Source organism: Poromitra crassiceps (genome assembly GCF_964638095.1).
Source record: "Poromitra crassiceps genome assembly, chromosome: 4".
Lineage (NCBI taxonomy): Eukaryota > Metazoa > Chordata > Actinopteri > Beryciformes > Melamphaidae > Poromitra > Poromitra crassiceps.
In genome coordinates this window covers 46,063,259-46,087,685 of record NC_139626.1, presented here as the reverse complement: position 1 = coordinate 46,087,685, position 24,427 = coordinate 46,063,259, and the positions used below count along the sequence as shown (strand labels likewise).

At 43.2% G+C, this 24,427-nt stretch overlaps 2 protein-coding genes and 1 pseudogene across 3 annotated transcripts in view; all 3 read left to right on the top strand.

Annotated features, from left to right (window-relative positions):
- Window positions 1-1,693: 1,693 nt before the first annotated feature.
- On the top strand, window positions 1,694-5,109 carry cnga1a (cyclic nucleotide gated channel subunit alpha 1a; the record flags this gene model as incomplete). Its single annotated transcript, XM_083635937.1, has 5 exons — window positions 1,694-1,848; window positions 2,702-2,806; window positions 3,177-3,283; window positions 3,433-4,043; window positions 4,168-5,109. The coding sequence occupies exons 2-5, from the start codon at window positions 2,769-2,771 to the stop codon at window positions 5,107-5,109; spliced, it is 1,698 nt and encodes a 565-aa protein (XP_083492063.1). The 5' UTR covers window positions 1,694-1,848; window positions 2,702-2,768.
- A 12,952-nt stretch (window positions 5,110-18,061) lies between these two features.
- On the top strand, window positions 18,062-19,861 carry LOC310775482 (oxysterol-binding protein 2 pseudogene; annotated as a pseudogene). The gene has a single exon. The product of its transcript is annotated as an oxysterol-binding protein 2 pseudogene (transcript).
- A 2,977-nt stretch (window positions 19,862-22,838) lies between these two features.
- tacr3a (tachykinin receptor 3a) overlaps window positions 22,839-24,427 on the top strand; it is a gene marked incomplete at both ends in the record, with an annotated part of 41,043 nt that continues 39,454 nt past the window's right edge. Inside the window, one exon of the mRNA XM_083635936.1 lies at window positions 22,839-23,206. Coding sequence (XP_083492062.1) covers window positions 22,839-23,206 — 368 coding nt within the window. The remainder of the gene's footprint in view (window positions 23,207-24,427) is intronic.

Sequence of the window (24,427 nt, the reverse complement as noted above, 5' to 3'; positions counted from 1 at the left end):
AACGTACTGCAGCAGTACCTCGGAAACCCAGCCGTAAAGTGGTCAAAGTAAATGAGTAACAACTCTATAGAGGATGTATCGTGTGTTACAAAATAATATATGCATCTAATTTGAGGGAAATCAACCTGGTTATCATACAGCTGTTTTTAGATCAACTCAAGTCAATACTTCAGGGCATTTCATCCTGTTGAGCTCTGGCTAGTCAACACTATGTCCACTCACTTGACACTTTATACTATAAAGTGAGCTGAAAGCTGATACTACCCACTATTAGTATGGTGTTCTTATAAAGTTTATAGCAACACCATACTAATAGTGGGTAGTATCAGCTTTCAGCTCAATGTGAATCTTCTACCAAACTGCCATCTGCCTCAAGGTTTGATGTATTCTGGGACGGATTCCTGCTCACCACAGTTGTAAAGAGGTTATCTGAGTTTACTGAAGCCTTGCTGTCAGCCAGTCTGGCCATTCTCCTCTGACCTCTCTCATTAACAAGGTGTTAATTTCCGTCCGCAGGGGGCACGGTGGCAGCGCTGTCACCTCACAGCAAGAAGGTCCTGGGTTCGATTCCCAACTGGGACGCTGTGGGCGCTGAGGGTGTGTCCCTATTCTCCATGTCCTCAGTGCATGCCTATACGGCCAGGTGTGGTCCTCAAAAAGGACCTGTCTGTCCCTGTGCTCCCCTGGGGTTTCCTCCAGATAGGAACCCCGCGCTAAAAAATCAAAATAAATTTTCACACCATTCTGTGTAAACTCTAGAGCCTGTTGTGTGTGAAAACCCGAAGAGCTATGTCATTTCAGAAATACAGCTTGTCTGGCACCAACAACCATGGCATGATCAATGTCACTGAGATCACATTTCCCCCATTCTGATGTTTGATGTGAACATGAGCTGAAGCTGCTGAGCTATCTGCGTGATATTATGGATTGCACTGCAGCCACACAACTGTCTGATTGGATAATTGCATGAATATGAAACTGTACAGGTGTTGCTAATAAAGTGCTCTGTGAGTGGACGTTCTCTACTTCTGCTTTATGATTGACAGGCTACTGATCTGCTGCCATGGCCACTTCCAGCGGCATTCCCCATACTGTGCCATCTCGCATCACACCACATACTGCCACAGACAGTGAAGAGCGCAGCAAGGATGACTTGTAAGCAATGCTCCGTTGACATGTTGAATTAAATTGAATACAGCATGATTACAGTACAGAACAGTGATGACAAAGAACAATTATTGCCCATTAATTAACATTATGCGTTTCCCAGAAGTGGACGTCACTCGAATCCTTATCATCTGTTCAATGTGAATAACAGTAATAACAATGGAGAAAACGAAGACGAAGAGGAAGAGCAGTGAGTACGATAATGCTAGAACCCTAACAATATATTATAATTCCAGCTTTTATAAAACACATTTTCTCTTTGACAGATTTTCTCTCTCTTTTCTCTTACTTCTCTCTTTGTATCTCAAATACCTTTAAAGGATGCCTATTAAATATAATTATTATATTATATAATGTTAAATATATTTGTTAATCATTTTCAATGGATAAAAATAAAAGAAAGAGAATGGAGAGAGTAAATGTTTGTTTAAAGAATGTTTGATGCTCAATACTCACCCATGCATTCCTGCATATTTTCAGAAAGGAGAATGACAAAGAAGAGAAGGAAGAAAGGGGGGCAAAGGAGAAGGAAGAAAAGGAGGCAAAGGAGAAGGAGGAAAAGGAAGAAAAGGAGGCAAAGGAGAAGGAAGAAAAGGAGGCAAAGGAGAAGGAGGAAAAGGAGGAAAAGAAGGAAGAAAATGAGGAAAAGGAGAAGGAAGAAAAGGAGGCAAAGGAGAAGGAAGAAAACGAGGCAAAAGAGAAGGAAGAAGAGGAGGCAAAAGAGAAGGAAGGAGAGGAGGCAAAAGAGCAGGGAGGAGATGAGGTGAAAGAGAAGGAGGAAGAGGAGGTGAAAGAGAAGGAAGAAGAGGAGGCAAAAGAGCAGGGAGGAGATGAGGTGAAAGAGAAGGAAGAAGAGGAGGCAAAGGAGAAGGAAGAAAAGGAGGCAAAAGAGAAGGAGGAAAGGGAGGAAAAAGAGAAGCGAGAAAAGGAGGTGAAAGAGAAGGAAGAAGAGGAGGCGAAAGAGAAGCAAGAAAATGAGGTGAAAGAGAAGGAAGAAGAGGAGGTGAAAGAGGAGAAAGAAGAGGAGGCAAAAGAGAAGCAAGAAAATGAAGTGAAAGAGAAGGAAGAAGAGGAGGCAAAAGAGAAGCAAGAAAAGGAGGCAAAAGAGAAGGAAGAAAAAGAAAAGAAGGAAAAAGAGGAAAAAGAAAAGAAGGAAAAGGAAAAGTAAGTTAAACATTCAGGACTAGTTCCCCAGGGTGGTAACACTTCACAAAAAGGGTACATTAATTAGGGGTTAATTAATAATAATTAACTAACCCTTAATTAGCAGTTAACTGATGTGTCTAGTAGTCATGTACTAATCGTGTTCTAAGTATGAATTTATAATTATTTAAAGGTTTAGGGTTAGTGAATGGTTGGGGTAATTAACCCTTAACTAAGGGTTAGTTAACCCTTAATAAGCATTAACTAAGGGTTAACCATTAATTAACCCTGATTGTAAAATGTTACCATGTTATGTTATGTTATGTTATGTTATTGTAATGTGCCATCAATTTCAGTACTGAGTTCACACATGCTGTCTCTCTCTTCATAGGCCCAAAGAATTGTTTGTTATAAACCCCGCTGGGAAGTTGTACTACTACTGGCTATTCATCATCACAATGCCAGTCATGTACAACTGGACCATGATCATATGCAGGTAACAGTAATTATGTGCTTCTTGTTCACATCTACAACTTCCAATAGTCCAAATTACATCCTGTCAATATGAAGTCATAACAAATTAATGGAATTTTAGCAGTGGGCTCATTTGCTATACCTTAAGATACCTTCTTGCAGGCAGTAGCTTTCATAACTGACTGCAATTTCCTGGATTTTATGAGGGATCACGTTGATAGTATAGTTTGTATCGTACTGTGAGATCAATGAGTTTGGCACTGAATCAGATTCATACTTACACACAGTATGGTGCGATGTGATATAAAGGTCCAAATAAGGGCATGCCTGTAGAATTGGTGACCATTTTAAGTTGGACACTGCTCATTTACACTGCCTTCTCTTTCATTCAGGGCATGTTTTCAAGAGCTGCAGCATGACTACTTAATTTACTGGGTTGTTTTGGACTACACCGCAGACTTAATCTACATTGCTGATATGATCTTCAGGACCAGAACAGGTGAGATACTGAAATAACCCTCATTATTCTGTAACAACCTTCGAAAATGTGACGAGCATTTTTACATTATTTTAATTCTGACATTTCCCCTAGATGTATATCTACGGTAATTCTAAATATGCATTTACCTTGTACCTGGTTTCATGCAGGTTACCTTGAGCAAGGCCTGTTGGTGAAAGACAAGAAGCTGCTGCGGGACCGCTACATCAACAGCTTCCAGTTCCGTCTGGATGTGGTCTCCATGATTCCCACCGACATATTTTACGTCGTCCTGGGCATAGACTACCCAGAGATCCGCAGCAACAAGCTACTGAGAATTGGCCGCATGCTGGAGTTCTTCACAAAGACGGAGAATAAAACCAACTACCCCAACCTGCTCCGCATTGGAAACCTGATCATGTACATCCTGATCATCATCCATTGGAATTCCTGCCTGTACTACTCCGTCTCCAAGTGGATTGGTTTTGGCACTGATGAATTTGTTTACCCGCGTCCGGATGATCCTGATGAGCCTGCATTTGCAGGGTTTGGGAGGAAGTATTCCTTCAGCCTGTACTGGGCTACAATGACCCTGACCACCATTGGAGAGATGCCACCACCAGCGGAGGACTCAGAGTTCTTCTTCCACTCGGTCGACTTCCTAGCTGGGGTCCTGATCTTTGCCACCATTGTGGGAAACATTGCTACCATGATCTCCAACATGAATGCCGCCCAAGCCCAGTTCCAGGCCCGCATTGATAACATCAAGCAGTACATGCAGGTAGGGGGACCTGCGTTTCTCCACTCACAAAGCTGGGAAAATAGAACAATGCATGAACATGTGGATCTTTTGTTTTGTTTTCTGAATGTCATTGGTTATGTAATTGGTTCCCTTTCATTTATAGGTGCGTAAGGTCGACAAGGAGCTTGAGCTGCGGGTCATCAAGTGGTTTGACTACCTGTGGAATAACGGCAAGGCACAGGATGAAAGGGAGGTGTTGAGGTATCTACCAGACAAGCTGAGGGCTGAGATTGGAATCCAAGTTCACCTGGAGACACTGAGGAAAGTCCGCATCTTTGCAGACTGCGAGGCCGGCCTGATGATTGAGCTGGTGCTGAAGCTTCGGCCCCAGGTGTTCAGCCCTGGGGACTACATCTGCAAGAAGGGTGATATTGGCCGTGAAATGTACATCGTCAAAGATGGAAAACTTGCAGTTGTTTCTGATGACGGGGCTACACAGTTTTGTGTCCTTAGCAGCGGCAGCTATTTTGGTGACATTAGTATACTTGGTATCAAAGGCAGCAAAGCAGGCAACCGGCGAACAGCCAACATCCGTAGCATTGGATACTCAGATCTCTTCTGCCTGTCGAAGGATGACCTGATGGAGTCGCTGACAGAGTATCCCGACGCCAAAGGCATGCTGGAGGAGAAAGGCCGGGAGATCCTGATGAAGGACAACCTGATAGAACTGGACCCATCCAAGATCATGCCTGAGGTCCAGGAGTTGGAATCGAAGGTGAACCAACTGTACCGCACTATGGAGCTGATTCAGACAAAGCTGAAAAAGCGTCTGGGAAAATACAAAGACACTCAGAAGGCCCTAAGACATCGTATCAGTGACCTGGAGCGACTGGCAGGAGAAGAGGTGGGGGAAGATGAGGAGGACGTAGAGGAGAAAAAGGAAGAGACGGCGGTGGAAGAGGAGAAGGAGGAAGAGGATAAGAAGGAAGAGACGGCGGTGGAAGAGAAGGAGGAGAAGAAAGAGGAAGAGGAAGAAAAAGGCGGGGAGGCGACAGACGGGGAGGAAAAAGCTGAGGAGGCAAAGGCAGACGAAGGAAAAAGATGAGGCAACTACAGAGGAAGAGAAAAATAAATTGCTGCTCTTAAACTCAATTTGCTATCTAGCCACGAGTTCGCTCTTCTTTGTATCTAGCCACGGTCGAACCTTTCAAATGAAAAAATTGTTTGCACTGGACTTGCTTGTTAAATGATTCCCAGATCGGTATGAACTGCAACAGACAAAAACAAGTAGGAAAAACCTGGTTGAAATACCTACGGTACTATAACTTCTTCCATAAGGTATTTGCATAAACAAGTTTACAAATAAAGATTGAAGAGAGTAATACAATGAAAAAATGAGCCACAAAAATGAGCGAGCCACAGACAATGCCAACATTCAAATAAAAACATTGAAATCAGTTGTCCTATATATTGTGTCTGTCATTATGATGTATTGTGATTCTGTATAATCAAGATGGAACTTGCGGTTGTTGTTGTTGTTGTTGCTGATGATGATGATCATAGTAGTATGATCTGATAGTAGTATGATATGATTATAGTTTGTTGTCCTGGGCAGTGGCAGCTATTTTGGTGAGATTAGTATTAATATACTTAATATGAAAGGCAGGAAAGCACGCAACCACAGACTGACAACATCCAAAGCATCACATACTCCAATCTGTTCTGCCTGTCTAAGGATGACCTGACGGAGTATCCCATCGCCTAGAGGAGAAAAGCCAGCAGAGCAAGGACGGCCTGATAGAAAAAATGTATCCATAGCTTCTGTAAAACTCAAATCAATCAATCAATTTTATATTTAGCGGCAAATCATAACAAAAGTGATCTCAAGGTGCTTTACAAATAGAGCAGTTAAAAGACCAGGCTCTTTATTTTAGACCCAACAATTTTACACATTTTACTGCAGGCCATGTGGCAGTATGACTGGACTTGCTTGTTACAGTAAATCATTCATAGATCAATATGAACTGCAAAAGACCTAAAAAAGTATGAAAAACTATAGACTATAGAAATACCTATACTGGAACTTCTTTCGGGATTAGCATATTATACATGTTTACAAATATAGATTGAAGAGAGTAATACAGTGAATAAATATTGAGTGAGCCAAAGACAATGCCAAAATTCACCCTGGGGATCCTACTCTCATAACAGCTGCTTTCCCACTCTTGCAGTACAGGCTTTTGTCCACATGAGGGTAATAAATAGCAAAGAGTTGCAAGATAAGCACACAGCAATGCTCACCAGCAAATATGTAGGGCCTAGGTCAAGTAATCTGGAAAACTGGGGTTGATGGAAGACGTATTTTGGTCATAGGTTGGGTGGATAAGGAAATAATCTCATCTTCTGTTTTCACACAGAGGAACTGGCATGTTCCTTTAAAGCACCAAAGAAGAAGAGTGTAATAAGGTTTCTTCAGTAATTAATAGGTTTCTTCATCCATCCAGACCATCAGTGTTGAATGTATCCAGCTGTACTATATTTTGCTATGGTGTACTAACATTACAGCTTTACTTGTTAGATTTATTTATTTATTTTTATTTTTTTGTAAAATAGGTGTAATTTTCGGGAAAAGCAAAATATGTTCTGTGAAGTCATTATTATGACAATAACTTGGCAGTGGTGGCCCAGTGGTGTGGCAGTGGCTGGTGAAAAGTGTCCTCTGCATTTAACCCATCCAGGCATGTCCTTTCCTCCGGGGGGCAGGCCAGGAGCAGTGGTCGCTTTCTCGTACAGCGCCCGGGGACCAACTTCGGATGTTGTCGTCACTGGTCGGATGACGATGACGATCTGATCTTCTGCATGTTTTTAGTGGGGGGGGGGGGGGGGTTATATACGGAGGAACCCCCTGGGGGAGCACGGGGAGAACATGCAAACTCCACACAAAGAGAAAGGCCCTTACGACGAGATACCCCACCTGGGCAGTAGGCACTGAAGATATGGAGGGGAACACACAACCACAGCGCCCACAGTGTCCCAGGCGAGAATCGAACTCAGGACCTTCTGACTGTGAGGCGACAGCTCTACCACTGAGCCACCGTGCCCCGCGTTTTTGCCTCTTCAGACAGGTGTTTTTGAAAGAATAGTTGAGATTAAACACTAATTGCCAGATTGAAAACAGATGGTTTGTTATTATTGTTATTATTATTATTATTATTAGTATTATTATTAGTATTATTATTAGTATTATTATTATTATTATTAATGATTTTTGTCAACTCTGTGTTTCCATTAGATATGGGCAACCATTCCATGAATCACTTTACTTAAACAAAAGACATAATTTCAAATTATAAATCACAAGGCTGTTATACTACAGTAGGCTATGTGTTATAATGAGAACGAGTTTACTTTATTGTAACTATACACTTAAAATATGCCCGAAACATACATACCGGTACACAAATATGTTATTATAAACCATTACCAAATTTAAGTATTAGTTTAATTTAAAACAGTAGGAGTTGTTTATACAGATTTCCTATAACCTTCCAAGTCCACATTTGATCCCTAAAATACATGTGCTTGTATCTGGAACTGTATTACACTTTCTAGTTTGTAGAAATACTAACAGCACACATTCCCTGTTATTATGAACTCGGCTGCATTGACCAATGACAATATGTCTTGGCTGGCTACATACCGTTTAATAATAGATCCCATAGACTGGGGAAATTGATGCCTAAATAGAGAAAGGTTGATTTCCCAGGGGACATTTTTCCCTGTGGGACTGAGTGCTTTGGGGCTTCACTCTATCGAACAGCACAGCAGCATGGCACACAGGCATCAACTGAATTAAAGAGGAAAGGTTATTACAGCACAGCAGCATGGCACACAGGCATCAACTGAATTAAAGGGGAAAGGTTATTACAGCACAGCAGCATGGCACACAGGCATCATCTGAATTAAAGAGGAAAGGTTATTACAGCAGCACATCAGCATGGCACACAGGCATCATCTGAATTAAAGGGGAAAGGTTATTACAGCACAGCAGCATGGCACACAGGCATCAACTGAATTAAAGGGGAAAGGTTATTACAGCACAGCAGCATGGCACACAGGCATCATCTGAATTAAAGGAGAAAGGTTATTACAGCACAGTAGCATGGCACACAGGCATCATCTGAATTAAAGGAGAAAGGTTATTACAGCACAGCAGCATGGCACACAGGCATCAACTGAATTAAAGAGGAAAGGTTATTACAGCACAGCAGCATGGCACACAGGCATCATCTGAATTAAAGGAGAAAGGTTATTACAGCACAGCAGCATGGCACACAGGCATCATCTGAATTAAAGAGGAAAGGTTATTACAGCACAGCAGCATGGCACACAGGCATCATCTGAATTAAAGAGGAAGGTTTATTACAGCACAGCAGCATGGCACACAGGCATCATCTGAATTAAAGGGGAAAGGTTATTACAGCACAGCAGCATGGCACACAGGCATCATCTGAATTAAAGGGGAAAGGTTATTACAGCACAGCAGCATGGCACACAGGCATCATCTGAATTAAAGGAGAAAGGTTATTACAGCACAGCAGCATGGCACACAGGCATCATCTGAATTAAAGGAGAAAGGTTATTACAGCACAGCAGCATGGCACACAGCCAGGCATCATCTGAATTAAAGAGGAAAGGTTATTACAGCACAGCAGCATGGCACACAGGCATCATCTGAATTAAAGGAGAAAGGTTATTACAGCACAGCAGCATGGCACACAGCCAGGCATCATCTGAATTAAAGGGGAAAGGTTATTACAGCACAGCAGCATGGCACACAGGCATCATCTGAATTAAAGGGGAAAGGTTATTCCACGTGACCTGCTCTCTCAGTTCCCAGTCACTAGCTCTCACCAGTGTTGGGCAAGTTACTTTCAAAATGTAATATACTACATATTACTAGTTACTTTCATTTAAAAGTAATACGTTACTTTACAATATTACTTTCTGTCTAGAGTAACTTACTTATTACACTACTTTTGCATTACTTTTACCAAAACAACAGCAGCAGCAGAATGACATCGCCGCCCCGGAATCATCCCGAAAAATAATTTCAACCGCCTTGAAGTCAGTGTAAACAATCCAAAATTCTAAATGTTGTTCTTTTCCTTTGTTATTGTCATCTATAGTGGTTATTGGCAAACAGAAAACACAGTTTGATTAGGAAATGATTGTATCTTTTTTAAATATGTGCTTTGATTTAATAAAATGTAACTCAATTTGTAACTTGAGTTACTTGACAAAGTAACTGGTATAATATTACTGAAATCCTATAAGCAATAAGTTATATTACTGAGTTACTGCTAAAAGTAATATATTACAAGTAATATGTTACTTTTGTAGTGAGTTACCCCCAACACTGGCTCTCGCTCCAGTCCACATGGTTAAAAACACATATCTGGTGCATGGGGAATACCTGCCAGTTTGTGGTCTGCTGAAAAAAGTGCTGCTCACTAATTGGTCTCTCTCAGTGGCGATTTTAGCCTGACATTTCTGGAGGGGCAGTTTTACCATCACACACAAAAAAGATGTAGCCAATCTATGGTAAGCAGATATGACTGCGATTTGAGTGCTGCCAAGGAGCAGAAATATTCCAAAACTAAATACACTTCACATTTGTATGGGTACGCTCGGTATGGAGCTCGTGCGTATTTACGCACGGAAGGCAGACTTCATAGCAGTGATATTGAGCAGCCCTCTGCTGCAAACACACACACTGCTCTGTTCCCTGTTTATGCCAGATGGGGTTACTATCACATATGTGACAGCCTTGCAAACCTTGCATTACTGACAAAAAATATACAAAACAACTAAATCAATTTGGCTTTAATTATTCTATTCAACATCCAACAGCAGAGCAGAGGCTATAACGACAAGTCACGTGACAGCTGCAATAGTCTACCGAATACAGTGAACGGCGCACTGTCCAATTCTCATACATATCCAAACAAACATGTCAGACAGCTCCAGTAGTGTGTATACAGTGTACGGCGCACTGTCCATTAGCCTATGTGAATAAAAACAGTTCAGCTCCACACACACAAATATTGACTCACCAATGCAGGCCACTTGAACAGGAATGTAGCGCGCCGGTTCTTTGCGTGAGCAAACCTCTTGATGACTTTACTGTTGAAATCCACCTTTCCCTGAATAAACTCATTTTCAATGGAAAGCATGTCTTAGTCCTTTTCAATGTTGAAAAGTTCCTCTCAGGCAGATGTCATGGGAGTTCCAATTTATCTTCCAATGGCAATGTACTAAACCGCACAGACAACACATAATCTACGAGTCATTGTAGTTGTAGTATAAAACACACTTTCACAGTATTAGCTAGCTAATCTGCTAGCTAGCTAGCTAGTCTGATTTAGCATTCATTTGTTTATTTTCTCCTCGTCACATGACATTCCGCGGCCAGTCCCGGCCACACCTGTTGGGCGGAGTTCATGTCAGGAGTTCACACACTGGGGCGTCATCATCTCTGCCCCTTTACCAATATAAAATCGGCAGGGACCAGCAATGTCACGTGGTTGTTTCTATGGCAACGGACGGTTTTAACTTGACAACAAAAACATTCTAAATTGAACCCCCGCTCACTTCCTGTTGCAGTGTTTGCTATGGACATAAAAGCAAAAAAAAACATTCAAGTGCAGGACTGACCATTCATGCAAACCGTCTATACAGCTGAGCGGCGAAAACAAAAGTAACGATGTCGAGTGAATATTTCTGCAGTTTGCCGAATGCTGAGAAAGTGCTGTGGGGTTGCACTCTGGTGAAAACCGTCTATAGACACCACATTCACAGTTGAATCACTACTTTGTATTCAATATAAAATACGATTTTCCACAACAGTCAGTCAGATGTAGGCCTAACCCAGCCAGCACAAAACGTTTTTTCAACGTTGATTTTTAGTTTAAATCTGGGTGATATTGGGTTTGAAGACCTAATTTCACCCTCTTTTCAACCGGCTAAAATGCGGTTACAACGTGTCAAAAAACACAATTTGGTTAATCATATTGTTAAAACATTTGTTGTAGCTTGATATAGAGGCAATATTGATAGTGTGTGAATTGGCGTCCAATTTATTGTCTAACTGAGAGTTGAAATCTGGTCTACACGAAAACTACATTTCAACGCATTTTATGTCACATGAAATATCATAAATATGGGACTATATAGGCTATGTGGTGCCAGCAAAAAGCTTCCAGGACACAACTATGGTTAATACTTTAGCGCAATACTATAAAATAATGAATTGAGTTCCTGCAGCAACACGCATGTGCAAGTAGGCTACTTGCTAGCTGTGACTGTGACTGACTAGACCAAAGCGAGTCTGCAGCACCGGTCTGCACCAAGTGCAGAACGAGGTGCTCTGGGCACGCTAGTTATTGTAACAGACTGTATAGGCTACAAGGCTCTGTGTCCCCCCTGAGTTGCCGGTGTTAAATTAAGTTATAACCTCTGAAGCCCTCCAGCCTACAGACTACTCACACACACACAGTCAACATAATTTTAGTCTCTTACATAATATAATAGTCTGATACACATGATATAAAATACACCTGTCCCATGATCGTTTAGCCTGTGGTAGCCTACCATGCAACTGCACTGTGTACGAGATAGCGATAGAGTAGGCTATATATATGCCTGGCGCCCTGTAACTTTTCAGCAAACGTATAGCTCAGCTGATAGAGCATGATGGTCTGAATGCCAGAGGTTGTGAGGCGTTGCAGTTTTACTTTAAGATCATGGTCAAATGTGGTCTAAATGTGAACGTTCAATCAACGTCTGCAAATACTGGGTGAAAAAACTTTCACTTTTGAACCTTTCTTGTACGTTTTTTCAACGTTGACTCTAAACGTTTTTTCAACGTCTTTTCAACCGAAAAATGCTCGCTGGGAATGAGCTTCTTGCACCGCACCACAGCGCCGTCTGGTGGGGCACTGCCCCACTTGCCCCTAATGTAAAATCGCCACTGCATCAGACTGCTGCTGGTGGAAACCTCAGATCAATAAAAAGCCAACTGTCTGTCACACCTCTCCATATGGTGTTTTGATTCATGCAACACTTTTCAGTTTGTTTTCATCATTGTCAACAACAAGCTCTTTGTCAAACAAACATTTAGCAGTTAGCCAACATTAGAAAATGTCAATGCAACAAGTTTCCTAAAGGCTTTGAGTGACTCAAAAGTGTTTGTTTTGTTCCTTCTGAAAATGCAACCGTATTCAATAATCCAGCAGTGGCAGATAGTTCTGTCCTGCCAACATATTAAACTGAGGACATTCACCACTCTTCATCAAATGTACCAACTGAGTCACAAGATGTCCAGTAATCAGCAAACAGCCTTGGTAGTCAAGTTTAGACTGGGAGCCTATTCAACTTTCATCAGAGTTGCAAGAGTGAAAGCCAGACAAATTGCATATATCCATGTCAGGAAATTGACTGCTTTGACAGATTTAAACACAGTCCTTTTTAGTACTCACTGGGGGTAAATAAATGCATTCATTTAAATAAGTGAGGTCTATTTATCAGGTGGCTATTTAGTTGCTACACGGTCTGCCATCTGTATTACGAATGCCCAGTTAATAAAGGGGGCTGCATCACACTCTGAACCTGATTGAGAATATTTCAGTAGGACAAACATGCTCCCTGACAACCTTTAATTGGATTATTATTGTGTGTGACAGTCTATGTCACCCCTGGTTTGGGATGGACACAGTCCCAGTGCACAGAAAAGAGATATTTTGTCTTACACAGTAGTCCCCTTAGGAACACACTGTGTGTTCAACTGTTAACGTCTAAGATAAGAGGCAATTAGGAGATAATTGAGAAGGGATGCTCTTTCATTAGTAAATAGTAAATACATTTATGTCAAGTCAAGTCAAGTCAAGTCAAGTTTATTTGTATAGGCGTAATTCACAAGCAGGGAGAGGGATGTCTCATTCATGTTTTTAATTGATTAAATGGAAATAGTTGCTATCCTTGACACTCATGCTGACACGTCAGAGGAGCTGTGGCAGGAGTAATGAGGAGAACTGGGTGCTGAGGTCCTCATTATCTGGTCAGACTTAAGCAGTGGTTATAGGGTGAGAAAGGATGGGCTGAGGAAGATAAACACATTTGGCTGGATGGGATACTGTACGTGCACTCCATGCAAATCTTTTCTTCTTCTTTTTTTTTACCTTAGAAGTCTACTTAGCTTTATTCACTGACACTGTGTGCCTTGATGACTATCACTGTCTGTAAGGAATATGCTGCTTTAACAAGATTAATATACAGTACTTGTACATGCAAAATGTAATTGCATAATGGGAGCTCCCAAGATGATTTTCCTCACTCGGAAGCCCTTACATTTACATTCAAACTTTTCTCATCACAGTGATCTTTTCTCTCCTGATAAATTCTATTCAGAGCACCTCTTTTGTTCCCCTACCTGTAGCTGCCGGGGGCTGCGACGAGGTGTGTCACGCTTCACTCTTGAAATGGTGAGCCAATCAGAACAGAGGGCTCATTCATTCGCCTTAAAGGCACAGCAACAGAAACAGCCTGTTGTTAGTAATGCTCAGAGTGAGTGATGCTGGAAAATGAACATGCAGAAATGGTTTTTGGTACATGACACCACACAAACATCTTTTAATGCAATGGTTTGGCACTTTGGACTTCTGTGGGCAACCAAACGATGTTTCTCGATGGGGCGGCTGTAGCTCAGGAGGTAGAGCGGGTTGTCACTAATCGCTTTGGATGAAAGAGGTCGGTGGTTCGATTCCCGTCTCCTCCAGTCTGCATGTCGAAGTGTCCTTGGGCAAGATACTGAACCCCAAATTGCTCCTGATGGTGTGCCAGTACCCTGCGTGGCAGCTTGCCACCATTGGTGTATGAATGGGTGAATGTACCTACTGATTGTAAAGCGCTTTGGATAAAAGCGCTATATAAATGCAGGCCATTTACCATTTACCATGCAGGCCATTCTCATCTCCTCACGATCAGAAATGTGGGCTTCTGTTCGCATGCCAGAGATGACGGATCATTATAATAATTATATCGCCTCTTCTAGAGCTTTCTCGCACACATCAGTTGACTACAAACAGGCAACATGCATCGCAAACTGCGGTAAAAACCCTGATTGAGACGCATATTTCCGAATGCGCTGTATACATGATCAAAGAATCTTCATAAAACACGAATACTACTAAAATAACGCAGATGTCTTAATCGGAAAATGCTAAATTCCGAAAAAGGCCAAATTCGGAAAATGCAACTGGAACATGCTGTTTACATGACCCTTATCAAATTCTGAATATTGTCATTTCCCGAATAATAGTGGACTAATTGTGTGCATGTAAACATAGTCACTGATGATGTCACAGTGGGATTTATGACATCACTGATGATGTCACAGTGGGATTTATGACATCACAGTGGGACAATCACAGTGGGACAGAGAAACAATTCGCATTTATATACTGATGATGATGATGATGATGATTTATCCTGGTTGCTGCTCCACCCTCTGCCGATCTGGGGGAGAGCCAAAACTGGCTCCATGCTTACTCCTAGGACATAGGCAGTAGCCAGCTGCTTCTTTTCACCTGACAGGGGAAGCTTCACCGTTATAGGACATAGCACGTGGGAGGATCACGCTATTCCAACGAGTTCCCCTCCCTCCGAACAGGCGCCCCGAACGACCAGAGGAGGCACCACTTCAGCGACCAGAATATTGCATGTTTTTGGTGAGGGGTTCCTATATGAAGGAAACCCCCAGGGGGCACGGGGAGAACATGCAAACCACACAGAAAGGCCCTTTTGACAAACCCACCTGGGCGGTGGGCACTCGAGGACATGAGGACGGGCACGCACTCCTTCAGCGCTCACAGCGTCCCAGGTGGGAATCGAACCCAGGACCTGTGAGGCGTCAGCTAGCGCTACCACTGCCCCACCGTGCCCATGGTTGCAGGGCGTCCCCAGCAAAAAGGGCAATCATTTATTTTTACTGGAATTCCTGTGGTGGAAAAATAAATGCTTGTTGATTCATCAATAATTAGTCGCTCGTTGAAAGTGAATAAAGGAGGATTTTATTCCAGCAAATGGTTCATCTGTACAGAGAGACACAGTAATGTGCACAGGGCACAAACAGCCCTGCCCACTTAACTGGTGTAAAATTCCATTAGCTGATAGAAATTCTACTTTCACTTGGTCTTCCACAATTCGGGTGCCAAGACAATGTTATCTCTCTCCAGGAGCGCTCTCCTGTGGGAAAGGAAACTGCAAAAATGCTGAGTCATTCCAAATAGTTCACTTGGGGGCACGGTGGCGCAGTCGGTAGCGCTGTCGCCTCACAGCTAGAAGGTCCTGAGTTCGATTCTCGCCTGGGACACTGTGGGCGCTGGAGTTGTGTCCCCCTCATATCTTCAGTGCCTACTGCCCAGGTGGGTTATCTCGTCGAAAGGGCCTTTCTGTGTGCGAGTTTGCATGTTCTCTCCCTGCTCCCCAGGGGGTTCCTCCGTACATAACCCCCCCACTAAAAAACATGCAGAAGATCGTCATCCGACCAGTGACGACAACATCCGAAGTTGGTCCCCGGGCGCTGGAAAGAAAAAGCAACCACTGCTCCTGGCCTGCCCCCCAGAGGAAAGGACAAGCCAGGATGGGTCAAATGCAGAGGACAAATTTCAGCGGCCACCCTCAGCATGAGTGTGTTTGTGGCCGCATGCATGTGTTGGTGTGTGACTGTGTGACAATAAAAGACGGGCTTGTCCGTCACTAACTGTGTAACTTGATAGATGTTCTAAGAGAGAAAGAACCATATACATCAACATTAAACAGAGTCAATAATGCGTTCACAGCAGCAGCGCTGCAGAGTAAAGGCATGTTGTAACCGGGCACACTATGACCCTAAACGAATGTTTCCTCGATGAGTGCGTGTCCAGAGGTTGTTAGATAATTGATCAACCTCTGCTGGACTGACCCTAGGTGCTCATTAGTAGATGAAACGCATTCCTGACATATGCTCAGTAGCTTCTTCTCATGCCACATTAGCCTCCGGATAAACTATGGGTCGACTTAGTCATGCAAGACAGGTGACAGCTGAGATGTCAATGCTATAGCATAAGTTTCCTAATTACATGTCCTTTATGGAGGTTTGACAGGAGTAATTGTCAAGCATATTTAATTAGTTGGAGTTTATTTAACTCATATGTGCTGTGAACCATTGCTCATTTCAAGTAATTTGGTGTCTGTCTGTGGACTTTGCGTGCTCTGAAATGAATTCAGTGTCTCAACCATGACAATGGCAGTGACTGTTTGATATGTGATTTCTCTGATTGCCATCACACCATATCAACAAGTCAATACAATGAGGCCTAATGCAGATTATATTTCAGCAGAGGTTCAAAAGAAATAATGGGTTATTTCTCAAGACTGAATTTGAATTCACCACAATCTGTCTTAATGGAACTCAGCTGCTAAATATTTTAGCAAACTGGCGAGAATATTGAATCAGGTGCTTTCTGTTTATGTTAATTTGATTTTAAAAAATCACAAAAATTAATTAAAATTAAATCCCATCTAGATGAATCTGCCTCTACGTTGGCTAATGCCTCATTTCAAATATCAAAGCCTCTCTCTGGTCGGTCGGGACGCCTGGTCGGGGCGGAAGAGAAAGAGCGTGATCCTCCCACGTGCTACGTCCTGCCGGTGAAGCTCCCCGCTATTTTTTGTTCCCTTATCCCACCAGCCTCTTATTTTCTATTTCCCTCAGTTCACCCTAATTTATGCATAATCTGAAATCATCTTTACTGAGAGTCAATGGTGAGTACAACTTTCCCAATAGAATTCCTCTTAAGAATCATGGATTTGTATGTTCACACCAATGTTTTTATGTTTGGACCGGTGCATGTAACCTGCTTTTGTTGAACGATCTGTGATAAAATACTGTGCTTTTTAACCCATTAACGTACACCATCACAGATCGTTCAACAAAACCAGGTTACATGCACCGGTCCAAACATAAAAACATTGGTGTGAACATACTCACGGCTTCTCTCTTCAATCTGTGGTTATAACTGTCGCTGAAATGGCATGGAGATTCCTTCAGGAAATACTTCCGTTCAAGTGCCCGCCCTCCGCCTTGTCTCGTACTGGATTGGATGTTGCCAAGCTATCACTCCGATCGACACTGGCCAATAGGGACGTGCGTTACTTCTTTCTGCTGTAGGTCCCGCCCTTACTGTAACATAAAAAGTTTTGCAAAACTCAGGTTTTGCAAACAAAACCTTTCGTTTCGCAAAAGAAAAGTTGAGCTTTGTAAGCAAAGGTAATGGTTTCGCAAACAAATCTTTTGGAGTTGAGAACAAAATGTTTGTGTTTGCATGCAACTTTTTTTAATTCACATTAATGAAAAATTTAAAAACTTATTTTATTTTATTTTTAAATTTTTCTTTGATTGGATTGTTGATAGTTTTGTTTTCAAATCTATGTTTTTGCTTACGGATCTATTTTTTTTATTACAAAGTGGATTTATTTTCTCACAGATACAGTCTTTGGTTACAGGATGTAAACTTTCAGTCACAGAATAAAGACACAAATACTGTACCTGTATATCTCTCCATAGCATTCCGGCCCGCAGCGACGGTGACCAACAATGCTTCCATCCTTCTGCCCTAAACCCCATAGTAGTGAGATCGTAATTACTTGTGTGACATCACTGGTGACATCATCACTGATGACATCACTCACAGATGACATCACAATTGCTCGAGTGACATCACTGATGACATCATCATTGAGTGCTCGAGTGACATCACTGGTGACATCACCAATTTATTCTACTTGATATCATCAGTGATTTATGACAGACATTGATGGTGTCATATACATTGTGACATCATCAGTGACATCATAAATCCCTCCCTACAGAGGCTATAAGTAGGACCACTTACGGCAGCACAGAAGTGAAGCTCCAGAGTCTGTCACAGAACTGGAGCTGGCCTAAAGCCATCTGCATGATGAATGATGATGACTCGGTGCTTGAGGAGCCAGTGTCACAGTCGGACCGCTGCAAGATTCAGGGCACCCTGAAGATGCTGGTCAGCAAGCTGGATGACCTCAGCACGTGCAACGACCTGATCCACAAGCATGGGATGGCCCTGCAGCATTCGCTGAGTGAACTCAAGGGTCTGAGAGTCCTAGCAGAGACTTACAGTCAGAGATGGCAGCAGGCGCTGCAGTATGAGCAAGAGCAGCACACACACCTGGAGGAGACCATCGAGCAGCTACCCAAGCAGCATAACAGCCTGGAGAGAGCGTGGAGAGAAGCCTCCACCATGCTCCAGGCCAGCACACCTAGTGCCCCCACCGCAAACAAGGAAGGAAGTGAGCGACCACTCAAAGTGGAAGTGAGTGATGAAGATGAGGAGTATGTTGATGTCATTGAGGACTCCCCTGTTTTTATCACAGTGACCACCACCGAGAACACACAGCACAGGTGTGCTAAACCTAACTTGAGTGGCGTGAGCGCAGGCCATCCCAATGACCGGAAACAGGATGACCATGTGTCTGTGAGCTCTAATGATCTGTCAGGGAAGGAGCTGCATCCCCACAGACAGCGGCGGACACAGATCCCAGAGAAGCTCAGCTATTCCCTCAGTTTGTGGAGTATTATGAGAAACTGCATTGGCAAGGAGCTCTCCAAAATGCCCATTCCCATCAACTTCAATGAGCCTCTGTCGATGCTGCAGCGTCTCACAGAAGACCTGGAGTATCACGAGCTTCTGGACAACGCAGCTCGCTGCGACTCTTCTCTGGAGCAGATATGCCTGGTAGCTGCGTTCTCCATCTCCTCTTACTCCACCACCGTTCACCGCACCGCCAAGCCCTTCGACCCCCTGCTGGGCGAGACCTACGAGCTGGATCGCCTGGAGGAGTTTGGCTACCGCTCGCTGTGCGAGACGGTGAGCCATCACCCCCCTGCAGCCGCACATCATGTGATCTCCCAACGAGGCTGGACCCTGTGGCAGGAGATCACCATAGCCAGCAAGTTCCGTGGGAAAGACCTCTCCATCATGCCTCTGGGTGCCATTCACCTCCGGTTCCACTCCAGTGGGAGCCACTATGTGTGGAGGAAGGTCACGTCCACAGTGCACAACATCATCTTGGGAAAGTTGTGGATTGACCAATCAGGGGACATTGAGATTGTGAACCAAAGGACCAAGGAGACCTGCCAGCTAAAGTTGTCACCTTACCACTATTTCTCCAGAGAAGTTCCACGCAAGGTGACAGGTGTGGTGGCAGATAGCGGGGGCCAGGCCCACTACATACTGTCTGGCACGTGGGACGAGGTGATGGAGAGTGCCAAGATCGTTCAGAGCAGCGGATCAGAGGGCAAGCAGACGACCATCTACGAGACGTTGTCTCCCCAACTACTGTGGAAGAAATATCCTCTGCCGGAGAACGCTGAGAAAATGTACCACTTCACAGCGCTGGCACTGACCCTGAACGAACCGGAGGAGGGAGTGGGACTGACTGACAGCCGCCTGAGACCAGACCAGAGGCTGATGGAGGCGGGGCGATGGCACGAGGCCAACTCGGAGAAACAGAGGCTAGCGGAGAAACAAAGACGCGTGAGCAGGAGGGAAGCAGATGCCTCAGACGCTCTGGATGAAGGTACAGAAGGTGGCTCCCAGCCATTGTGGTTTCACCAAAGGAGGAACTCAGTCACTGGAGAGACAAACTTTGTGTACAAGGGAGGCTACTGGGAGAGCAAGGACACACATGACTGGAGCATGTGTCCTAAGATCTTCTGACAGGAGCTCGGCCTGCACCACAGTCCCCTGACCCCTCAGTGGACTCGGCACAGACCGGCTGCTCTGCTTCTGGCCCTTCAGTAACCTTTGTGAGCATGAGAATGTATCAAAATACATTGTACCTCCAAATAGGGATGTAACGATCACCCGTTTTAATGATAACCGTGATGAAATTCCTTACGATAACCGTACCATTTCAAATTTTCATTATCATTAAAACCGTGGTACCGTGATTACCGTGGTACTGTGATTACAGTGCGTTGGAAAAACATGGTAAATACAGTCCATCATCAACCAAAGTTGGCAACTGTCTCCCAGATGCAGACGTGCAGCCTTGGAGAAATGATTTCAGTGAGTATATCAATTCTTTTTGGGTCTGAGTTTTCAATATAAAACTTGGTAAAATGATTACAGTGAGTCTCTCAGTACTTTTTGAACATTTTCAGCAATTTTTTTATGAATACCGTGATAATACGATGATAATTTTGGTCACGATAGTCGTGATGTGAAATTTTCATACCATTACATCTCTACCTCCAAATGTACTCTCACTCTGTTTTTCCAATGGGGATTAAGAAGGGGCATTCCTTAAAGCAGTGGTCCCTAACCACCGGGCCGCGGACCAGTACCGGGCCGCAACGCATTTGGTACCAGGCCGCGAGCCCGGTCCTTTTTTTTTTTTTTTTATAAACATAGGCTATAATATTATAGGCTGTGTGTGGTTGTTGAAACATAGTTTCAAGTTGACGTTTATTTATGTTTGTAGTTGAAACAAAAACATAAATACTGTCTACATACAGTACAACACAAAAGGCTGTTATTTACCCTTTGTCGCCACCTGGTGAGTAAATATGTAACTAAAACAATTAAAATTGACAACCAGTCCGCAACTTTTTTCCCATGTATACCGGTCCTTGGCACAAAAAAGGTTGGGAACCCCTGCCTTGAAGGAAGGTTTTGCCGATGTTCAGTCTGCTTTGTATCATATATGCAGTGTTTACCTTTCTTCATGTTTTCTCCTGAGCCGAGAGCTCTGCACTTCATTCCAGGCACTTCCATCTCAGAATGACACAAAACATGCCATTCTGAGACAGATGTTCTGCTCAAGGGTAGCTGTTTGAACGACACATTGTTTATTTTTATTTTTAAGCGGTGCAGCCACTTCTATAATTGACTTTGTGTGTGTGTGTGTGTGTGTGTGTGTGTGTGTGTGTGTGTGTGTGCGTGTGCGTGCGTGTGTGTGTGTGTGTGTGTGTGTGTGTGTGTGTGTGTGTACGCGGTGAAGTGAATATAGAGAGGTAGGGGTATGTACATCCCTTGAATGACCATTGAAATCCAAAGGCATGTGCTGCAGTTCAACAGTGATTCTGACTAATCTAATGTTACAGCAGAGGTGCCTTTATTATTAAAAAAAACAAGCGCAAATTTGCAATAGATGCGACAAGATATGCGATGTCAGTCAGAGTGTGATGTCATCCACTCCGTTGTGATGTCTTCCACTCCATTGTGATGTCATCCACGCCATTGTGATGTCTTCCACTCCATTGTGATGTCATCCACGCCATTGTGATGTCATCCACTCCATTGCGAAACGTGCCCCCACGCCCCCTTTTAGCCAATTGGCATGAACACATTTCAATTGATTTGCTTCCACAAATTGTATTAAAATGACAGGGAATCAAATATAAAGGGTTAGACCAGGGGCACGCCACCTTGCCCTATACTCAGGAGCCACATTGACCAAAAAAAATCTTTGAAAGAGCCACAATCCAAAAAAGTCCCTTTCTACTACACCTCTGTAGATGTTAGGCTGCTATACCATGGGACTGAGGGCCATGCCAGCAGCGAGAGCGTTATCTGTGAATAGATGTCTGAGGGGACTTCACTTCAGCCTGCCAGTCGTGAATGTCTCTTGTCTGACAGAAGAGGGGGGGATAAGGGGGCTCAGATTCTCTGAAGTGTATCCTATTTTTGAGGAGCATTCCAGCGGATGATGATAAAAGAAGATTGAGTTTGATTCTCCATTTGTCACATAGCTGCTTTGACACTAGTGGAACACTGAACACAATGATGACCCTGTATCAAAAATAAACCACCAAATGACTGCTATAAGCGAATTTTAATCTATTTTGACATATTTATATCAGACAGGCAGAATAGAAATTCGAATTCGATTTTTTATTTTTATTATTACAGTTACACAGTACATAAATTATTAGCATGACAGGCATGAACACAACCAACCAAGTAGGTTACAAACAATGCCTGCACATTATACATACACACACCTATACAAACACAAACATGTACACACACACACACTGTACATAATGTAAACATAATGGTAAGATATTACAACCAACCTCAAATTATCAATAATTAATTTAATTATATAGCAGACAAAATAAAAATTTGAAAATAAAGTTGTGATGTCAACAACTCAATAAATTGTGTTGTCAAGGCTTATTTCTTTGGTTGATATGACACATGTCACATTGTGAGTGGTCCAATAAAAGGGTGTGGGGGGGTTCACCACGGAAATGTAGGCAATGTAGGCAATAGCCTTAACTAATTTATTTTTCATTAGCTACGTTTAATTTAAACGGTTTAAAACAGCAGTAGCCTACAGAAGCATCAATCATTCTCTGACTTTCACCATTTGTGCCACTTGTGCGTCAGTGGTGCGCACGGCTCCCCAGCATACCTGCCTGTTGCTGCTGCTGAGGAGAGGAGAGGGCGCGCGTTCACTAGCCGCATTCAACAGGCACGGAACGATACAGTTGCACGTGCGGCTCCATCAGGCTATTTGCCCGGTGCGCGCAGCGATTGGAGATAACTCGCGTGGCCTGGGAAAATAAAATCGTGTTTTAGAGTTGGGTATGTTGCGCGCTATGGTGCCCAAAGCTACTCTACAAGCAGTCTAGGTTTTTATACATCGGCAAGTCAAACACCTAGAAGAGCAGGAGGAGAGGCGAGAATGGCTGCTCCACAAAACGGATCCAACATAACGGGGAACTACACCAACCAGTTTGTCCAGCCGCCGTGGCGCGTCGCCCTCTGGTCCGTCGCCTACAGCTCCGTGCTGGCGGTGGCGGTGTTCGGGAACCTCATCGTCATTTGGATCATTCTGGCGCACAAGCGAATGAGGACGGTGACAAACTACTTCCTTTTAAACCTGGCGTTCTCCGACGCGTCAATGGCCGCGTTCAACACTCTGATCAACTTTATCTACGCTGCGCACGGCGACTGGTACTTTGGAGAAGCCTACTGCAAATTCCACAACTTCTTCCCCGTCACCTCCGTGTTTGCCAGCATCTACTCCATGACGGCGATTGCCGTGGACAGGTAGGCTTATGACACGCAAACTTCAATCGCTGAAGACTGATTCACGAGAGTGGTTTTGCTTTAAAACAATCAATCAATAAATATCTCTGTGCCTGTCTGTTTAGCATTTACTTCTGTCTGTCACCCCATCTCTCTCTGTGTCTGTCATATATCTGTCTGTCTATCTGTCTGTCTGTCTGTCTGTCTGTCTATCTATCTCTATCTATCTATCTACCGTATCTAAGTATCCATCTATCTATCTATCTATCTATCTATCTATCTATCTATCTATCTATCTATCTATCTATCTATCTATCTATCTATCTATCTCTATCTATCTATCTATCTATCTATCTATCTATCTATCTATCTATCTATCTATATCTATCTATCTATCTATCTATCTATCTATCTATCTATCCACCTATATCTGCCTGTCTGTCTCTCTGCCTGTCTGTCCCTCTGGCTGTCTGTCTTTTGGCATGAAATAACACATGTTCATATTGCCAAAGCAACAGTGGGATTACAGAAATAATTGACATCCATAATCACAGCCCATACATCACCCTCTCTCTCTCTCTCACACACACACACACACACACACACACACACACACACACACACACACACACACACACACACACACACACACACACACAATGTACCATTATACACACATAAACCCTAATACACATAATGTATAGGGCATAGTATATATATATACTGTACATGTAACTACATTGCACAGGTATGCAACTGCAGTACCTCTACGCATTAACTCATTTACACACACCCTTCACCTACACTTAATATTCAAACATTCTACCTTCAAAGGAGCGTACATTACAGTACATTGTGGTATCACAGTAGCCTACACGACAATGTGTATTATGTCTATGTTCTATTTAATGATTGACTCATTTAAGTTGGTGTAATATTAGCTGTGTCCTGTCAGTCAGTCTGCCTGTCTTTCCATCTCTCTCTTTGTCTGTCTGCCTGACTGTCTGTCACCCCATCTCTCTCTCTCTCTCTCTCTCTCTCTCTCTCTCTCTCTCTCTCTCTCTCTCTCTCTCATCTATGCTGCTGGAAGGGATAGGCTACATCAGTCAAGTCAGTGAATGTGTAGTGTATTGTATATTGAATTGGAGATTAAAAGGAAAAATGTGCTGGTAACCATGGAAGTAGAGAATGTTCCATTCCTTGACAGTCATCAAAAAAGCAATGAAGTATCCACTGCCAAAG